The sequence below is a fragment of the Acanthopagrus latus genome, chromosome 19 (assembly GCF_904848185.1).
Source record: "Acanthopagrus latus isolate v.2019 chromosome 19, fAcaLat1.1, whole genome shotgun sequence".
Classification (NCBI taxonomy): Eukaryota; Metazoa; Chordata; class Actinopteri; order Spariformes; family Sparidae; genus Acanthopagrus; species Acanthopagrus latus.
In genome coordinates, this window is record NC_051057.1 from 23,013,005 (window position 1) to 23,027,162 (window position 14,158).

Genomic DNA, 14,158 nt, shown 5'->3' on the forward strand with positions numbered 1-14,158 from the left:
CCTTTAAAGGTAAACTATATACATATATATTTCCACATCTTATTTATGATAATGAAGGCTGATGTCATACAGACTAGTCATGGTCATTCTTGGCTCTCACTGGCTCATTGGTTGCACAGAGAAATAATAGAATGTCTCTCATCGGTCATTTCATGTGTTTCTGTTATAAATTCCAGGAAACACAACACAAATAACTGCGATGACATCATCATTATTACACAATCAAGGGTTTGTTTTTCAGATGTGACAAAGCTTCTCCAGGAAACAGGACATCAGAAGATAACATCCACCCACCAGTTTTTACTTTTATCAAACATAATGAACGGAAAGACACCACAAGCTCAAGATAAATAATTCATTTATTGCATCTGAGTAAATATATGATTTAAAGCCAGAAACAATGGAAACCCTCCTTCCTCTTGTAGCAGTCTGACACATCCAGAATAAAGTTGCCCATTCAACATAACAAAGAAAAGTCAAAAAGTTTTGTGCGTATAAGCGACAGTGGATTATAAAAAAATGTAACATGCGAAACAAGAATATCTGAGGTCACGACGAGGCCAGGAACCCAAACGTTTGCTTCATGTCGGTGAAGCTGTAAACGCTCACTGGTTGTCAAACAAACCATCTTGTAGTCATAACTGTCAAACTAAGTGTAATAAAATATAAATGAGTGTAAAAAAACTTATTTCTGCTGTACTGTAGTTTTCAACTTAAAGACCAAAATGTAAACGACCAGAAGAAATAAAGAAAACAGGAATCAGGTCACCACAAGGTTGTGTAAATTTAACAATATACTTTAAAAAAGTATATCAGATTTAAACTGCATTCATTCTTCTAAACTGACTGCTCACACACCCTTTCACACCTGGTATTAACATCATCCTGAGTGATCCGATCACAAGTGGACTGTGTCAGTTCACACCTGGCAGAATATTCGTTTCCATTGGCCTCTTGCTCTATATGCAGATAAACATGTACATCACTGTGACGAATGGGCACAATATTCTGCACACAAAGGAAGATAGAACTTAATAACATCTGCTGAATTAACAAAAAAGCCTAAATAATTAAGAATTTGTCAGAAACAGTGTTTCACAAAGTTTATAAGAGTTTCCCCACTCAAAAACTCACAAAACTGAGCGATTTTTAAAGGGAGTTTGGGGATTTTCTGTGGACAACAAAGAAGTAAATTTTCTGTTTTGTGTAGCCATACTACTACAAACTGACACTTTTTACGAGGAATTAAGCTGATGGTACAAGAAGGCACCAATGATTTAGAATCTGTTGTAGCCATTTCACAAATTTTGTTAAGTTTCTTCACACTCATCAACAACTAAAATTGCACGATTTGTTAAGGAAGTCTGGTGAGATTGTGGTTACTGGTTCAGTGGTTGGATCATTTGAAACAGACAGTCTGCTGCTAACATCGGCAGGTCACGAGCTCAAACGTGTAATTTACATCACAGCGAACCACATGGAAATTAGAGAGTGTTTAATCCATTCTGCCTGTAGTTGTGTCTTCTTCTTCTTCTTCTTCTTCTACTATCACAGAGGATGTCAGTTGAGTAAGTGGTCCAGTAGATGACTGGATCACTCAGGACGGACGTTGACTTGATGCTGAAAGGCTTTGGCAGGCAGTAGACATGTTGCTCTCAGAGCTCAGTGCTCCACGGTCTGATTAAAGTGTCTCTTCCCGTCCAGGTACAACATGGACTCTGTCAGAGAGATAAAACAGCAGCATTAAACATGTAGTGATCACAAAATTGTCACTTTACAAAAGACGGAGGGTTTTAGAATCATGATTAGTGTCTCCTGAACCCAACAGTTCGATTTATCACCTAGATCATCCTCATCGCTGATTTTTTGAGACATTGTTTGGGTCCATCTGTGTGTGTTGCAGTGTGTGTGTCTGTGTGTGTGTGTCTGTGTGTGTCTGTGTGTGCTCACCTCCATATGTGTTGGGAATGATGTTGGGGACGTCTCGGTCTGAAGCGAAGGTAAAGTGGAAGACGTTGGTGGTGTTGTGCTGGCGTGACAGCGGGTCGAACACCTCGCTGTGAACTCTGACCTGGATGTACTTCCCCTGCGTGTAACACACCTGAAACGCACACACAAGACACATGCCAGATTAACCTCACAGTGTTTGAAGGTGCAGTGTGAAGGATTTAGGAGGATATTTTGGCAGAATGAAATCTGACAACACTGATCAGATGTAAATGAACACAGGAGATGCACACGGACTCTCTGACCTGCGACGAGAGCAGCAGCAGGGAGCCGATCTCTACAGGTTTCTGGAAGAGGATATCATCAACAGCCACCAGACTCGGCCGACACCCTCTGCAGGGCACACAACAAACACTCTAACGTCAAACCGACATTCTTTCTTTCTCCAGCAGCAGCATCTTTTCCTCCAAGCTCTCACCCGAAGGAGCAGGCGTTGGCCCAGCCCAACTCGTAGGCTTTCCTCATCAGGAAACCTCCAAATATCCTGTTGAAGATGTTCCTCTCCTGTTCACCACACACACAGAAAAAAGGCCTTTAAAGTGAGTTCCTAAAACTACCTTTACTGCGTCAATTGTGGATTTTAGGAGGATACTGCAGTGTTTCTTTAAAATGTTAGAAGCACCGTGAAGTAAAAAGAATGGAGGGCAGACTTCTCAGACTTCCTCTCACCTGAGGGTGGCAGATCTCAAGTCCTTTCAGTTTGGCATCTTCCATCCACACTGAGTTTGGAGGCAGAACTCTGCTGCGGAAACTGACCGTCCTGCAGGAGAAGAAGAAGAGAGGGATTTAATACACAGTGTCTTAAAGGACAAGGACATGAATTAACTGAGGTCTTATGCAGTTCGTACTTTGTGTCCAGCGTGTTGAGGAACAGACTGTGAACGATCTTCCTCTCCTCGTCTGTAGGAGCCACCTTCAGCAGCGACGCGGTGCTGAGCTCCACACGGCGGGATTTATTAGCTGGAAAACACAAATGATGAGCAAAAAGCAAAAAAATGTAATTGAGGGAATTATCTTATTGTAACCGATGTCGTGTCAGGATCTTATACCTTCTCCTTCCTGGAGGAGTTTCTCGTCCTCTGGACCTTCTGGCTTCAGTGGATTTACAAAAGCTGCTCTGAAAATAAAGGAGAAGAAGACGAAGTGTGAACAGAATCAAACACAGAGGAGAGTTTGTATGGGTTCACTTCCTTTCTAAACTAATATTCATTGAGACTTTCTGAAAAGCTGCCACTGAGTGTTCTACCTTTTGTTTTCTGGATCTCGGGCCACCATAACAAATGTTGCGTCCAGCACCGGGGCGTAAGCTCCATCACGGTACTGAAAGAAGAGTCACATCATGAAGGCAACGATCAGTCCTGGTCTAACAGCTCTGAGTCCGTCACTTCACACCTGATCGCACTTTCAGACTTTATATGCAAATAAACAAGAACCTTAAGACCAAAGACCAAAATAATTAAGAATTAGTCAGAGACAGCGTTTCACAATGTTTGCAGAGTTTCTCCTATCTCAACAACTCACAAAACTGGGCAACTTTTTAAGGGAGTCTGGTGAATTTCTCCACAGGGACGAAGAAGTAGCCTGTACTGATTACTGTTTACTGTATTTGTAAATTTGACACGTTAAACATCAATGATGTCTACACAAGTAGAATAAAGTTTAATTTGTCTTGCTGTGTGACCTCAGCATGTTTTCATCTCATTTCACAGGCCCATGTGGGTAATTTACCTGCTTTTCTAACTACGCTAAATTACAGTAAACACACACTGTGTGCATGAGCAGACAGGTGAGGGTGTCTACCTGTGACATGTGCATCTTGGCTTCAATAGAGGTCTTTCCCACCCACGTCACCTGACCGGTGAACTTGATGTCGCAGTCAGGATAGATGATGTGCTGCCTCATGTCTGTCCGACAACAAAACAGCATGAAAACATCTTTAAACAGGCGACAACTGCAACTCAAACCTGGACACGGATGTAACTGTACGCTCATAACAAGCATGTTTAATTGGACATGTTGAGTTTGGACTATTACATCAAATCAAAACAACTGTGTAAACTGTGACTGTGCCAAACGAAGCACCAGGACAGCTGATAATAAGAGTCTTGCAGTCTTTGTTAAACCAATTATTAATGCTATGGTTACTTCTCAAACAGCTTGTTTTGTCTGAACAAAAACCACAGAACCAAACCGAATTCACTATATTTTAACGTTTATCTGGTTATAAAAGATGTTGTTGAGCCTCTTACCGATCTTATCTACCAGGGCAGTGACGATGGACAGCGGAGACCTCTTCAGTGCCGGATTATGTGTGTAAGAGTAAGAGATGAGGACTGAGGAGAGAGACGAGGAAGATAATGGATAAGTGTTTGACTGTGTTTAACTTCCTGTCCAGTTACAAGAGAAATCATTACTGTGTGTTAGAGAGATACCTGCTAAACTGTCCAAGTCCTCCAGGATTCTACCAAACCTGGAAAATTACAGAAGAAGAGTTAGAAGAAGGTGTGTGTATGTGCGTGTGTGTGTGTGTGTGTGTGTGTGTGTGTGTGTGTATGTGCGTGTGTGTACCTGACAGTGTTGTGGAAGGTGAGGTATTTCTCTCGGAGCTGTGGCTCGGAGCCCAGAGGCAGGTGAACCTCCAGTTCGCTGTCCTTCATCTTCTTGGCTGGGAGGTCGTTTTGAGACTTCGCCAACATGGACGACAACGACACGCGCTCCGCCATGGCCTGCTGGTGGTCACTGCAGACGGGATTATGGAACACGTTATTAATCAACTTTCTGGACTCCATTTCTTTTATGGTTTCTCTTCTGTCATTGTCTTCCACAGACTCAAATGTTCATTTGTCGCACACATCTATAGTCTTTGAAGGGACAAGCAGTGTGGTGGACTCTGGTGAAACACTCAGTATCATTATGTGTCCTTGGTGTCTTATCACAGATGTTTCAGTACCTCCAGTTAGTGGAAGCTCCCACGATTTCTCTCAGCCTGTTTCGCACTAAAAAAATACAGAGAAGACAATCAGCTCGTCTGTGTGAATGTGTGTGGTTGTGCTAAAAGCTGAAGGCTACATGTTTCATACCGTCTCCGTCAGAGCAGCGCCTCAGCCAACGTTGTGTAACCAATAATGAGACGGTTACACTTTTGTTTTTACAGCTGGAGTCTTCAGGGAAACCAGTAATAATTGATGAGATGGCACCAGAAGGGTACAACTTATTTCTTTATTATTCCGTCTCAAACATCTTCACCAGTCAGATTTACATGTATAGTGAGGAGCAATGTGACAACTTTAGTGGCAAAATGTCCTTAATTCTTGCCTGAAGGCTGCAGCTTACTGAGGCTCCAACTGTGAGACAATATGAGACAACACAGAGAAAAGAAGCAGCTGAACAGTGACAGATATCAGGAGGGAACCAGCTGAACAAGAAGGTTAACAGACCAGCAGCCACTGCTGCAGGGAAGGCTGCAGGAGAAACCCAGCCAGCTGCAACATGAACTCCAGAACGGGTGCACAGTGAAAGCTGCCGGACAGCTAAGAAGGTGTGCTTCAGGTAAAAGAGAACGGAGGTTCCATCAGAAACATGCAGGAGGAATTAATGTGCAATTAGAGCAAATTAGAGGAGGGTGACTACAGGTAGGAGTAGCATGGTTTAGAGAGTTAGGATTTATCTCGGTTTACCAACACACACCATTTGACACATGTAAAAGTGGATTTCCTGTGGAGAAATAAAAATGATAAAGAAAAACACGGGGGATGAGCAGATCAGCTGATTTGAACTTGATTCAAAACACACATTCACGTCACCATGATCATGATAAGCTCGCACCTCCAGGCGAGCTGCAAGAGCTAGATGTCATGAAAACAAAGATGACAAAGATGTGCTACACCTTGTTTTTTAAGTGATGTTGCTTTAAAATTAGTCTCCGACGTCTCATTTTGCCAAAATTCCTCCTCGTGTCTCTTCCTCTCCTACTCTGCTCGCTAATCACATGGGAGGGACTGAGACACGAGGAGAGGAGGTGAGGATGAAAGAAACTGAGAATAGAGAGGAGGTGCAGAGCTTCCACAACATCAATGGACCCTGAACGCACCATCAAAACTTGAGCGCACACCAGGACCACTTCAGGGACACTGACAGAGGGTTGGGAAATAACAGAATGAAGGTGACAACATTTCTGTCATAATGAACTAATGAATCACAATATAGGCCTCTCATTGTGTTATACAGAATATACAATTTCTGAACTTAAAAATCAGATATTTCATTTTCTATCTGAATTGCTGGGAAAAAGTCTGTGACAAAGGCAGCAGGTTCACAGGTCTGGGACCAGCTACCTCACTGCAAAACAGCCAAACACAGGAAGCAGCATCGCCCTCTCACGGTCTTACCTTCCACCATGTCCGGCGCCCTGCCCGGCTTGGACACGCCCCCTGCACAGAGCGACCGCGTGGTCAACGACGCAGCCGACCGCAGCCGCAGGAACCTGCAGGCCACATGAGGACGAGACAGAAAATAAAAACAAACCCTGAGATGACCTGAAGACGGAGGAGTCCATTTACATCCACATGTATCCTCCTCTCCTAAATATAACCGTCCACAGGCATCTGATCTGTCCTCAATCCCCCCCGTTGTTCCACAGTGAACAGCTGAGCCGGCAGACACACGATCAGATCTTCCTACGTAATGTGAAAGCTGTCGTGTTACCAGATATTTCAGTTGTGTTCGCCAGCAGCTTTGTTTAGAAATCATCTGCTCCACTTTGTTCCATACCAACTGAGGGAATCAGCAGTTAATCCAGACTTTAACTCTTATGTAATAAAGTGAATAAATATCTCGTAACTGTATCTGCTTTGTAAAGACTTTGTCATTAATCCAGATAACTGAACTTTTTGTATCAGCTGACAGTGAGTGCTGATCAGACAGCAGTGCATTAAAACATATATACACACGTTACTGGAGGATACTGAGGAGTAACAGGCTGTCATTCAGAGTTCATTAGACATCATGCAATTCAAGACTTTAAAAGGGCACTATGTGGTTTTCAAAGAAGACATTCAAACTCAGTTATATTTACAATATTTATGAAGTACTAATAGAGAAATATGTATATTTTCCATAAGTGAAGAAACAAGCTGTTCTCAGAGGTCCCAGAACACGGTTTGCAGCTCGAGTGGCTGTTGCTCAGGGGTAGAGGCAGCGTCTTGTTATCGGAAGGTTGCTGGTTCCATTCCCCTGGTCTGCATGTCAAAGTGTCCTTGGGCAAGATAGTGAACCCCAGACTGTTCCTGATGTGCTGGTTGGCACCTTGTATGACAACCAACACCATCAGTGTATGAATGAATGTTTGAATTACTGTACGTCGCTTTGGACAAAACAAGTCTGCTAAATGCCTTAAATGTAAATGTGGAAAGGTGGCAGGGTCCGCCACATGTACACAAAGTAAAACAGTATAAACTGCGTTGAATCTTTGAGGTCAGTTTGTGTCTTCAGTTAATTCGGTCATGAAAACAACGTGAGATTGTTGATTTAGTTTGTTTAGGTGTTCAGTTTCTAGGGCTTTCTGGAGAAAAATAAAATACGTAGTGCACCTTTAAAGTTCATACTTCATATAGATTAATTTGACCTGCTGCAATGTCTCTATAAGGAAAGATTCATTTCTGTGCAGTTTAGTGTAAATACTACTTGGGTACATTTCTGGCAGTGGTATGAACTTGACACACCCTTTATGTATACAACGAATCCACACACTGTTTGGGCCTGAATTACTGTTCCCATGTGGAGCTGATCAGTTTAATTATACACACAAAAGTCTAAAAACAGTTCTACAAACAAATGACCAGGACAAAGTCACTGACAGTGTAGTGTAGCAGTTCACAGTGATAGCTCCTGGCAGTAATTAGCTAACTAACTGATTTGTAAATATGCTAACGGTGCTAAGCTAAACGTCCCGGGCAGCTACACGACTTTAAACCCCGTTTGTTAATCACACTGACCTCGGTGAGAGCATTGTGGTGTCCGGGTGTCGGTGTTAAAGTTTCGGGGGCCTAAATGAAGCCGGTGAGTTGGTAAAAAAGGAGTGACATGACACATTTCCTGTTTCTTTGTCGGGGTTCGGCCACGCCCACTGCGGCGTGACGCAAGACGCACGCACGGGACGCGACCTTGTCCTGATTTGGCTGAGTGGGAGGAGCGCTGTACGGAAGCCCAAATGGACTTTTTAAAAAATTATTAATGCAAATTAAAAGACTAAAATGTACCTCCACAATAGATTAATACGTTTCTACAAGTATATGTTATATATGAGTACAACTGTAAATGCATTTAATTTGCATTTACATTTTCAAATATATATTTCTACAGACTTTATCATGAGCAACTGGACTCGTTTCAGTTTCTCAAAGATGTTTCACAGCTCATCCTTCTTCTGTTATAACTGTGTGAACTATTTTACTTCTACATCACTTTTCACTTTGTTTAGTGTTTGTGTGTAAAACGAGCAGTTAACACAACTTTGTAGTTATGATTTTCACTTCCATTCAGTTGATCTGTGCACAATAGACGTATTTGAGAGTTTTTGAGAGTGTGTATTAGGAGCCTCCTGCCTTTTTTTAAGAGCTCTTAACACTGAAATCAGCTGCTGTAGGCGCTTGTGTTTGATTTAAACACCTGTTTGCAGTGAGGAATGTTTTTCAAGCAAATGCACTGGAATGCTTCGGCTCGGAAATCTGACCTCCAAGTTGCACTGGAGGGTGTCGTAGCAGGGTCATTAAGGTTGCATGTGAACTCTGAGTTTCAGGGTCATGAAGGTCAGATGTGAGTTGTTGACCCATTTGTGTGGGTCATTAGGACTAGGTGGGTCCAGGTGTAAATGGATGCTATGCTGCCCCAGGAAGGGAACTCAGGACAGCATTGTAGTAGTTTGCATACTTCTATGGGAGTTCAATGGTCACATTAAAATGAAAAGGAAACAGCTGTTTTACATTTAATTTTCATAGACTTAACCTGCTCTACAGTTGATATTATTTAAATGAAATTAGCAAAACAGCGCCACCCAGTGTATCACATTTACACTTGCTTTACTGATTGCAGGGGAACTTGTGATGGGGACTTGTTTTCGAGGAGCTTGAGGCAGCCATTGCAGCTCAGCTGCCAGCTGAAGTGATCTACCAAACTGATTATTATAGAAAATTACATATGGAAAAAACATGTAAACACAGAGCTGAGGTATATGATACTGGGATTTCCCTTAAGGCTTAGCCCCATCTGAACTGGGTGCACACACTGGAATGTAAATAAAGTATTTTCAGATACATTCAGGATCTCAGGGCTGGCAGAGACTTGGATACAGAGGAGCTGTATGGAGCTGTTTTTATGTTTTGTTTTCAGTTTTTTCTTCATGTTTTAAAGTCTCAGCTATCCCAGTTGTTAAGGAGAATGCTGCAACGCTGTTTTGCTGAGAAGCTCAAAAAATGTTTTGCGGACTACCAAAATCCACCCAACTTTCCATCAGCACGGGGGTGAGCAGATAATGACTGAATTCTCATTAGTGGGTGAAGTCTAGGATGTGATTATGTTCCATGATTGCACAGCGTTGTACCAGTGATCCAGCCTGTAGCCTCACCTGACCTTTCTGTGTGTGAGAGGTGGAAAATTCCACTTGTCTGACTGAGTCCTGTGGGTGTGTTGGACTACTTATGCACTGAAATGCTTCAACACACTTTAAAGAAAATGCAGTGGTCGATGCAGTCCTGCAGCACACTTACGCATGCAATTAATTAACTGTTCTCAACACTGAGAACATTTTCTAATTGAGAATTCTACTTTTTTTTAAATACGAAATGTGTTACAACTCGAGCGCAGTAAACACAGCAGTTTAAATATGTGGGTTTCTACTTCTATTTGAAGTTCAAACTACTTTTTTTCCCAAGTTTCTTCCCTTCAAAACAAAGATCCTATGACAGAACCACAACGCACTCCCCTGTAAGAATCCCTCGATCGCTGATTGGCTAAAAGAAGCCAGAGGGCGTCGCTGATTCGTCAGAAATCTGAGAGCCGTCTGGGGGACTGACCAACCGCATTCCAGCGCGAGCCGGGTATAAAAGCTCCGATGTAAACAAAGGAGCGCACAGTTGAACGGCAGCGACCCAGCCGAGGGTGATACCTACTGGATGTTCTTGTCTCGACGAACCCGTCCGGATCAGAGGCTGACTGTGGGGATAAAGCCACTCTGAAGCGAATGAAGAAACAACTCATCTTCCACTTCACGTACAGAGGATTAGTAACGAGAGGAAAAAAGAGTAAAAGAAGAAAATGGAGTATAAATTACGAAAAGCTGAACCCAGGGACGTGTCTGATATATTACGACTGGTGAAGGTAGGAGGATCAGAACAAACCGAACCAAATACTATCCGACTTGAGTTCAGCTAACAGAACTAGCTAGCTACGTGTTAGCTAAAGCATCAGTTAGCGTAGACTTTTTTTCTGTTAACTCTCGCGTAACTGTCGAGTAGCTCTAAAATTTGACACTTTACGTCAGATGACGCCTTTTAAACGATGAACTGCATTTTGTAATGTCACCAGTTGTTTCGGGGGAAATGTCCGGAGGATGTCCGAGTGACAGATTAGTGTCGGCGGCCTTTGTTTACAGCCAGGCGACCCACATCCGGCTCACCGCCGGTTTTCCAAATATGGCAGGTCCAGCGTGTAATCACGATGACCCTGAGGCCTCACGGTGACGTCACAACAGGGGCAGAAAACCACCTCAGCCTTTTTTATTTATAAAAAGATAAGTTCCAAATGTCCATCACACAGAAAACAAAGATACTCAGGAACAATTTAAAGAAGAGGGGAAAAAAAAACAGGCTACAAAGGTGGCAGGGTCCGCCACATACAAACAGTATGAAACTGTGGCCTTTTAAAGTCAGTTTGTTTATTCAGTCAGCAAATATTTGTCAGTGAATATCTCTCGCCTCTCCCCCAAAGATACAGTGCACCTTTTTTTTAAAGCAAAGATTTTCATTTTAGAACAGTTTAATACAGAGAAAAGCAGGAAATACTCACAAGACTCTCAAGAAGGAACTTCTTGAGCGTGTACATATTTATTTTCTTTATAAATAACCTCCAGCTCTGAAGCAGTTGTACGCAGATCAGCAGCTACAACCTCTTCCATCTACCAGACAGCAGTGAGAAGTTGTGCAAGACGTAAAATTTCCCACACTGAAGACTTTTCGCTCACAGTGCTTGTAAAAACAACATGTTGTGTGTTTTTATAATAACGTTACTGGACTGTAGTTGTATTTTGGTTCTAGTGTCAAACTTAACCTGTTGTTTCCGTCTGTCTTCTCACAGGAACTTGCAAAATATGAAGAGATGGAGCACCAGGTGACACTGACTGAAAAAGGTGAGCTTTAAGGCCTTACATGAATCTGCCCACACAAGTTTTTGTTATTATTTCTGCTTCTCGTGCTGAAACGTTTGATGTCCGTGCAGAGCTTCTGGAGGATGGATTCGGTGAGACCCCGTTTTACCAATGTATCGTCGCTGAAATCCAAGGAGACAACAGCAGTGAAGGTACGAACCACCACCACACCTCCTCACAAAGTAATGCAGCCTGCCCCTTTATTTTAGTTCACCATCACTTCCTCCAGCATGAACTGACCCATGGTCAAATAACAGACAGGCTCACCAGGTTTTGTGTAATGCTGTTAGCCCGGGTAGACGGTCAAGTTGCAGCATTTTGAGCCCATTTTTAACGACCTCGTCTCTCTGCACATTTTTTCCAAGCTGAGCGTGGATGTAGTCGCCTCTAACATCTGCTCAGGCTGAGGGTGTTTACCTAAACGCTTTACTGCATGTGCTTCCTGTTTTTGTGAAATAAGCCGTGTAAAATAAGGTGTGAGATCGGAGGCTCGTCCAGCAGCAGCTGCCCGGCTGCAGATGTTCCCTCTTTTGATCTCACGTACACACCGTCCTTAATTTAGTAGCTTTGTTTCACAGTCCGTGTGAACAGTCAGGCATTCTTAACATGGACAGCAGAGTAAAAAATATGTGTCGCGACCTGCCAACGATTAAGACGACACATGACTCGAGTTTTACATTTTCAAGCAGCACAACAAATAGGTCAGAGAGACCTCATCCCTCAGGGGACGGACCTGAACTCTGCCAGATATTTTTGCTAACCTTCGTTCAGAAGCAGCAACTCCAGCTGTGCAATTCTGAAAGTTCCCCCGAAGCAGAACAGAAATCATCATGCACAAACAGCAGCATGATGTCATCATGTCGTCTAACGCGTGTTTGCTCAGCAGGTCTGAAGGTGGTGGGCTTTGCTATGTACTACTTCACTTACGACCCCTGGGTTGGCAAACAGCTCTACCTGGAGGACTTCTATGTGATGGAGGCCTACAGAGGTATGAACATCTGCTCCAGTCCACACTGGATTGACGTGATATTTGTGTTTTTAAAAAAGTTCCTGACTTGTAGTGTCTGCACACACTTCCCTTCTTCCCCACAGCCACATATTCATTGGCTAATCATTCCATTTTGTGTGACCGAATAAAAATATAATTGCTTCTTAAGCTGCTTCTCTATTAACAGTCTTGTTTTTTTTTTTTTGCAGGGCTCGGCATCGGCTCGGAGTGCCTGCGGCATCTCAGTAAGGTGAGTGTGTTTACTGAACCAAACCTTTGAGCAGGGCACCGTCTGTCTGAACCTATGTAAGAACAAACTGGATGTGTCCTGATTGAGTCAACTTTTATAAAATTGTCCCATTAACTCTCGTCTCTCTTCCAGCTGGCGATAAAGATGCGCTGCAGCGGCATGATGTTCGTCGTCGCGGAGAACAACGAGCCGTCCATCAAGTTCTACAAGCGGCGCGGTGCCGAGGATCTCTCCCAGGACGAAGGCTGGAGGCTCTTCAAGTTCAGCAAGAACAGCCTCGTCAAGATGGCAACTCCGGCGGAGGAATGACTAGAGGTCCCGTCCGGAGCCCAGGAGGCTGCAGAGGAGACGCGAGAGTCCGAGCAGAGTTTAACCTCCTCGATCTTTCTCCCCACTCAGACGGAGGATGAGTCATAGATCAAGTTCAGCTTTTCAAAAAGGGGAATTCTGTGTCACAGTTATATGATTCTATATGTAGCTCACAATCTGTAGTCAGCCTTCTTTACTTTACTGACATTTTGAACTATTAACAGTGTGTTTTATTCTGAGATTTAATCTTCTGTTTTGGTTGATTTGATGTGCTGGAGGAGGCAAACGCTTTAGTTTCCAATAAAACAATAATTAATCAAGCACGTCGTCGTCGTTTGTTCATTCCTCTGCAGGTTTTATACGAGAGGTGAACGACGTAAACAAACGTGTGTCGGGGACGTTTTCATGTTAACGTCGATTTGTAAAAAGGATTTTATAAAAAACCTGAAGTGGAAAGTAAAAACAACATATTTCTAATAGTTAACAGATAAATTGATACATTTTTCAGGGTGGGTGTCATCTTTTCATGTGTGTCAGTCTGTCACAGTGACGTCAGCCTGATATTTAATCACAATCAGCTTCTTAATTTGATTATAATTATCTTCTTTCTGATTAAAGTGTTCTGTCTGAACTCGATGCTCTGCAGGGCCTCAGTCAGGTTTCACATCTTTAAACAGACGCTGTGTTCATCAGAACTGTGTGTGTGAAGCTCGTTAAACTTCACGAGTCTGACCTCAACAGCTCGACGTCGTTCGTGTTCGTAAGATGGAACTGAGGGATGTTTTTCAACCGTGGAGCTCTTTATCGTGACAGAAGATTATTTCTGAGGGAAACCCTCCAATAACGGAGTTCATCTGAGTCCAAAGATCATAAATCCACTCGGCAGTAAGTAACACGACCTTGGAACTGTGTCATGAGTCTTTTCCTTTTTTTGAGTTGTGTTCAGGTTGTTTTCTGACCAACTACAATCACCCCATGTAGCTGAGCTGTGACGTGTGAAAACGGCCAGGGTGAAGCTGACCTCTGAACTTTGTGACTCTCTCGTACATTAACATCTTTCCTCCTGATGTAACCTGAAAACACCCTGTGATCCAGCATATCAACAGTGAAACTCTATGGTGCTGTTAGCTGAAGTCCCTGACGGGTAAAAAACAGAAAGTTTGACGTGTTTTTTCACAGAACGATG

At 43.0% G+C, this 14,158-nt stretch overlaps 2 protein-coding genes across 4 annotated transcripts; one reads left to right on the top strand and one right to left on the bottom strand.

Annotated features, from left to right (window-relative positions):
- Positions 1-341: 341 nt before the first annotated feature.
- Positions 342-8,156, bottom strand: acot9.1 (acyl-CoA thioesterase 9, tandem duplicate 1). 3 transcript variants are annotated; one of them, XM_037080102.1, is made up of 16 exons: positions 8,001-8,156; positions 6,396-6,490; positions 5,695-5,721; positions 4,958-5,003; positions 4,576-4,746; positions 4,440-4,477; positions 4,257-4,340; positions 3,808-3,911; positions 3,254-3,327; positions 3,057-3,124; positions 2,856-2,967; positions 2,677-2,767; positions 2,426-2,511; positions 2,253-2,340; positions 1,951-2,101; positions 342-1,718 (listed from the first exon to the last, which is right to left on the bottom strand). In XM_037080102.1, exons 1-16 carry the CDS (start codon positions 8,012-8,014, stop codon positions 1,663-1,665), a joined length of 1,305 nt encoding a protein of 434 aa, XP_036935997.1. In that variant the 5' UTR covers positions 8,015-8,156; the 3' UTR covers positions 342-1,662. The 3 variants fall into 3 exon arrangements, with proteins under 3 accessions (XP_036935997.1, XP_036935998.1, XP_036935999.1); XM_037080103.1 differs by lacking the exon at positions 5,695-5,721; XM_037080104.1 differs by lacking the exons at positions 5,695-5,721; positions 8,001-8,156 and adding an exon at positions 6,098-6,137 and having other exon boundaries at positions 6,396-6,410.
- A 1,958-nt stretch (positions 8,157-10,114) lies between these two features.
- On the top strand, positions 10,115-13,293 carry LOC119009102 (diamine acetyltransferase 1-like). Its single transcript, XM_037080129.1, has 6 exons — positions 10,115-10,380; positions 11,356-11,407; positions 11,497-11,577; positions 12,312-12,413; positions 12,623-12,663; positions 12,796-13,293. The coding sequence occupies exons 1-6, from the start codon at positions 10,318-10,320 to the stop codon at positions 12,970-12,972; spliced, it is 516 nt and encodes a 171-aa protein (XP_036936024.1). The 5' UTR covers positions 10,115-10,317; the 3' UTR covers positions 12,973-13,293.
- The last annotated feature ends 865 nt before the right edge of the window (positions 13,294-14,158 follow it).

What these genes read in the sequence shown, in the direction of transcription:
- acot9.1 (XM_037080102.1), bottom strand. An exon ending in TGCTGCTGCTCTCGTCGCAG is followed by an intron (nt 2,102 to 2,252) that starts GTCAGAGAGTCC and finishes TGTGCGTTTCAG; the next exon opens with GTGTGTTACACGCAGGGGAA. An exon ending in CATTCCCAACACATATGGAG is followed by an intron (nt 1,719 to 1,950) that starts GTGAGCACACAC and finishes TCTCTCTGACAG; the next exon opens with AGTCCATGTTGTACCTGGAC.
- LOC119009102 (XM_037080129.1), top strand. Translation starts at nt 10,318, where the DNA reads ATGGAGTATAAATTACGAAAAGCTGAACCCAGGGACGTGTCTGATATA. An exon ending in ATATATTACGACTGGTGAAG is followed by an intron (nt 10,381 to 11,355) that starts GTAGGAGGATCA and finishes GTCTTCTCACAG; the next exon opens with GAACTTGCAAAATATGAAGA. An exon ending in GCCTGCGGCATCTCAGTAAG is followed by an intron (nt 12,664 to 12,795) that starts GTGAGTGTGTTT and finishes TCTCTCTTCCAG; the next exon opens with CTGGCGATAAAGATGCGCTG.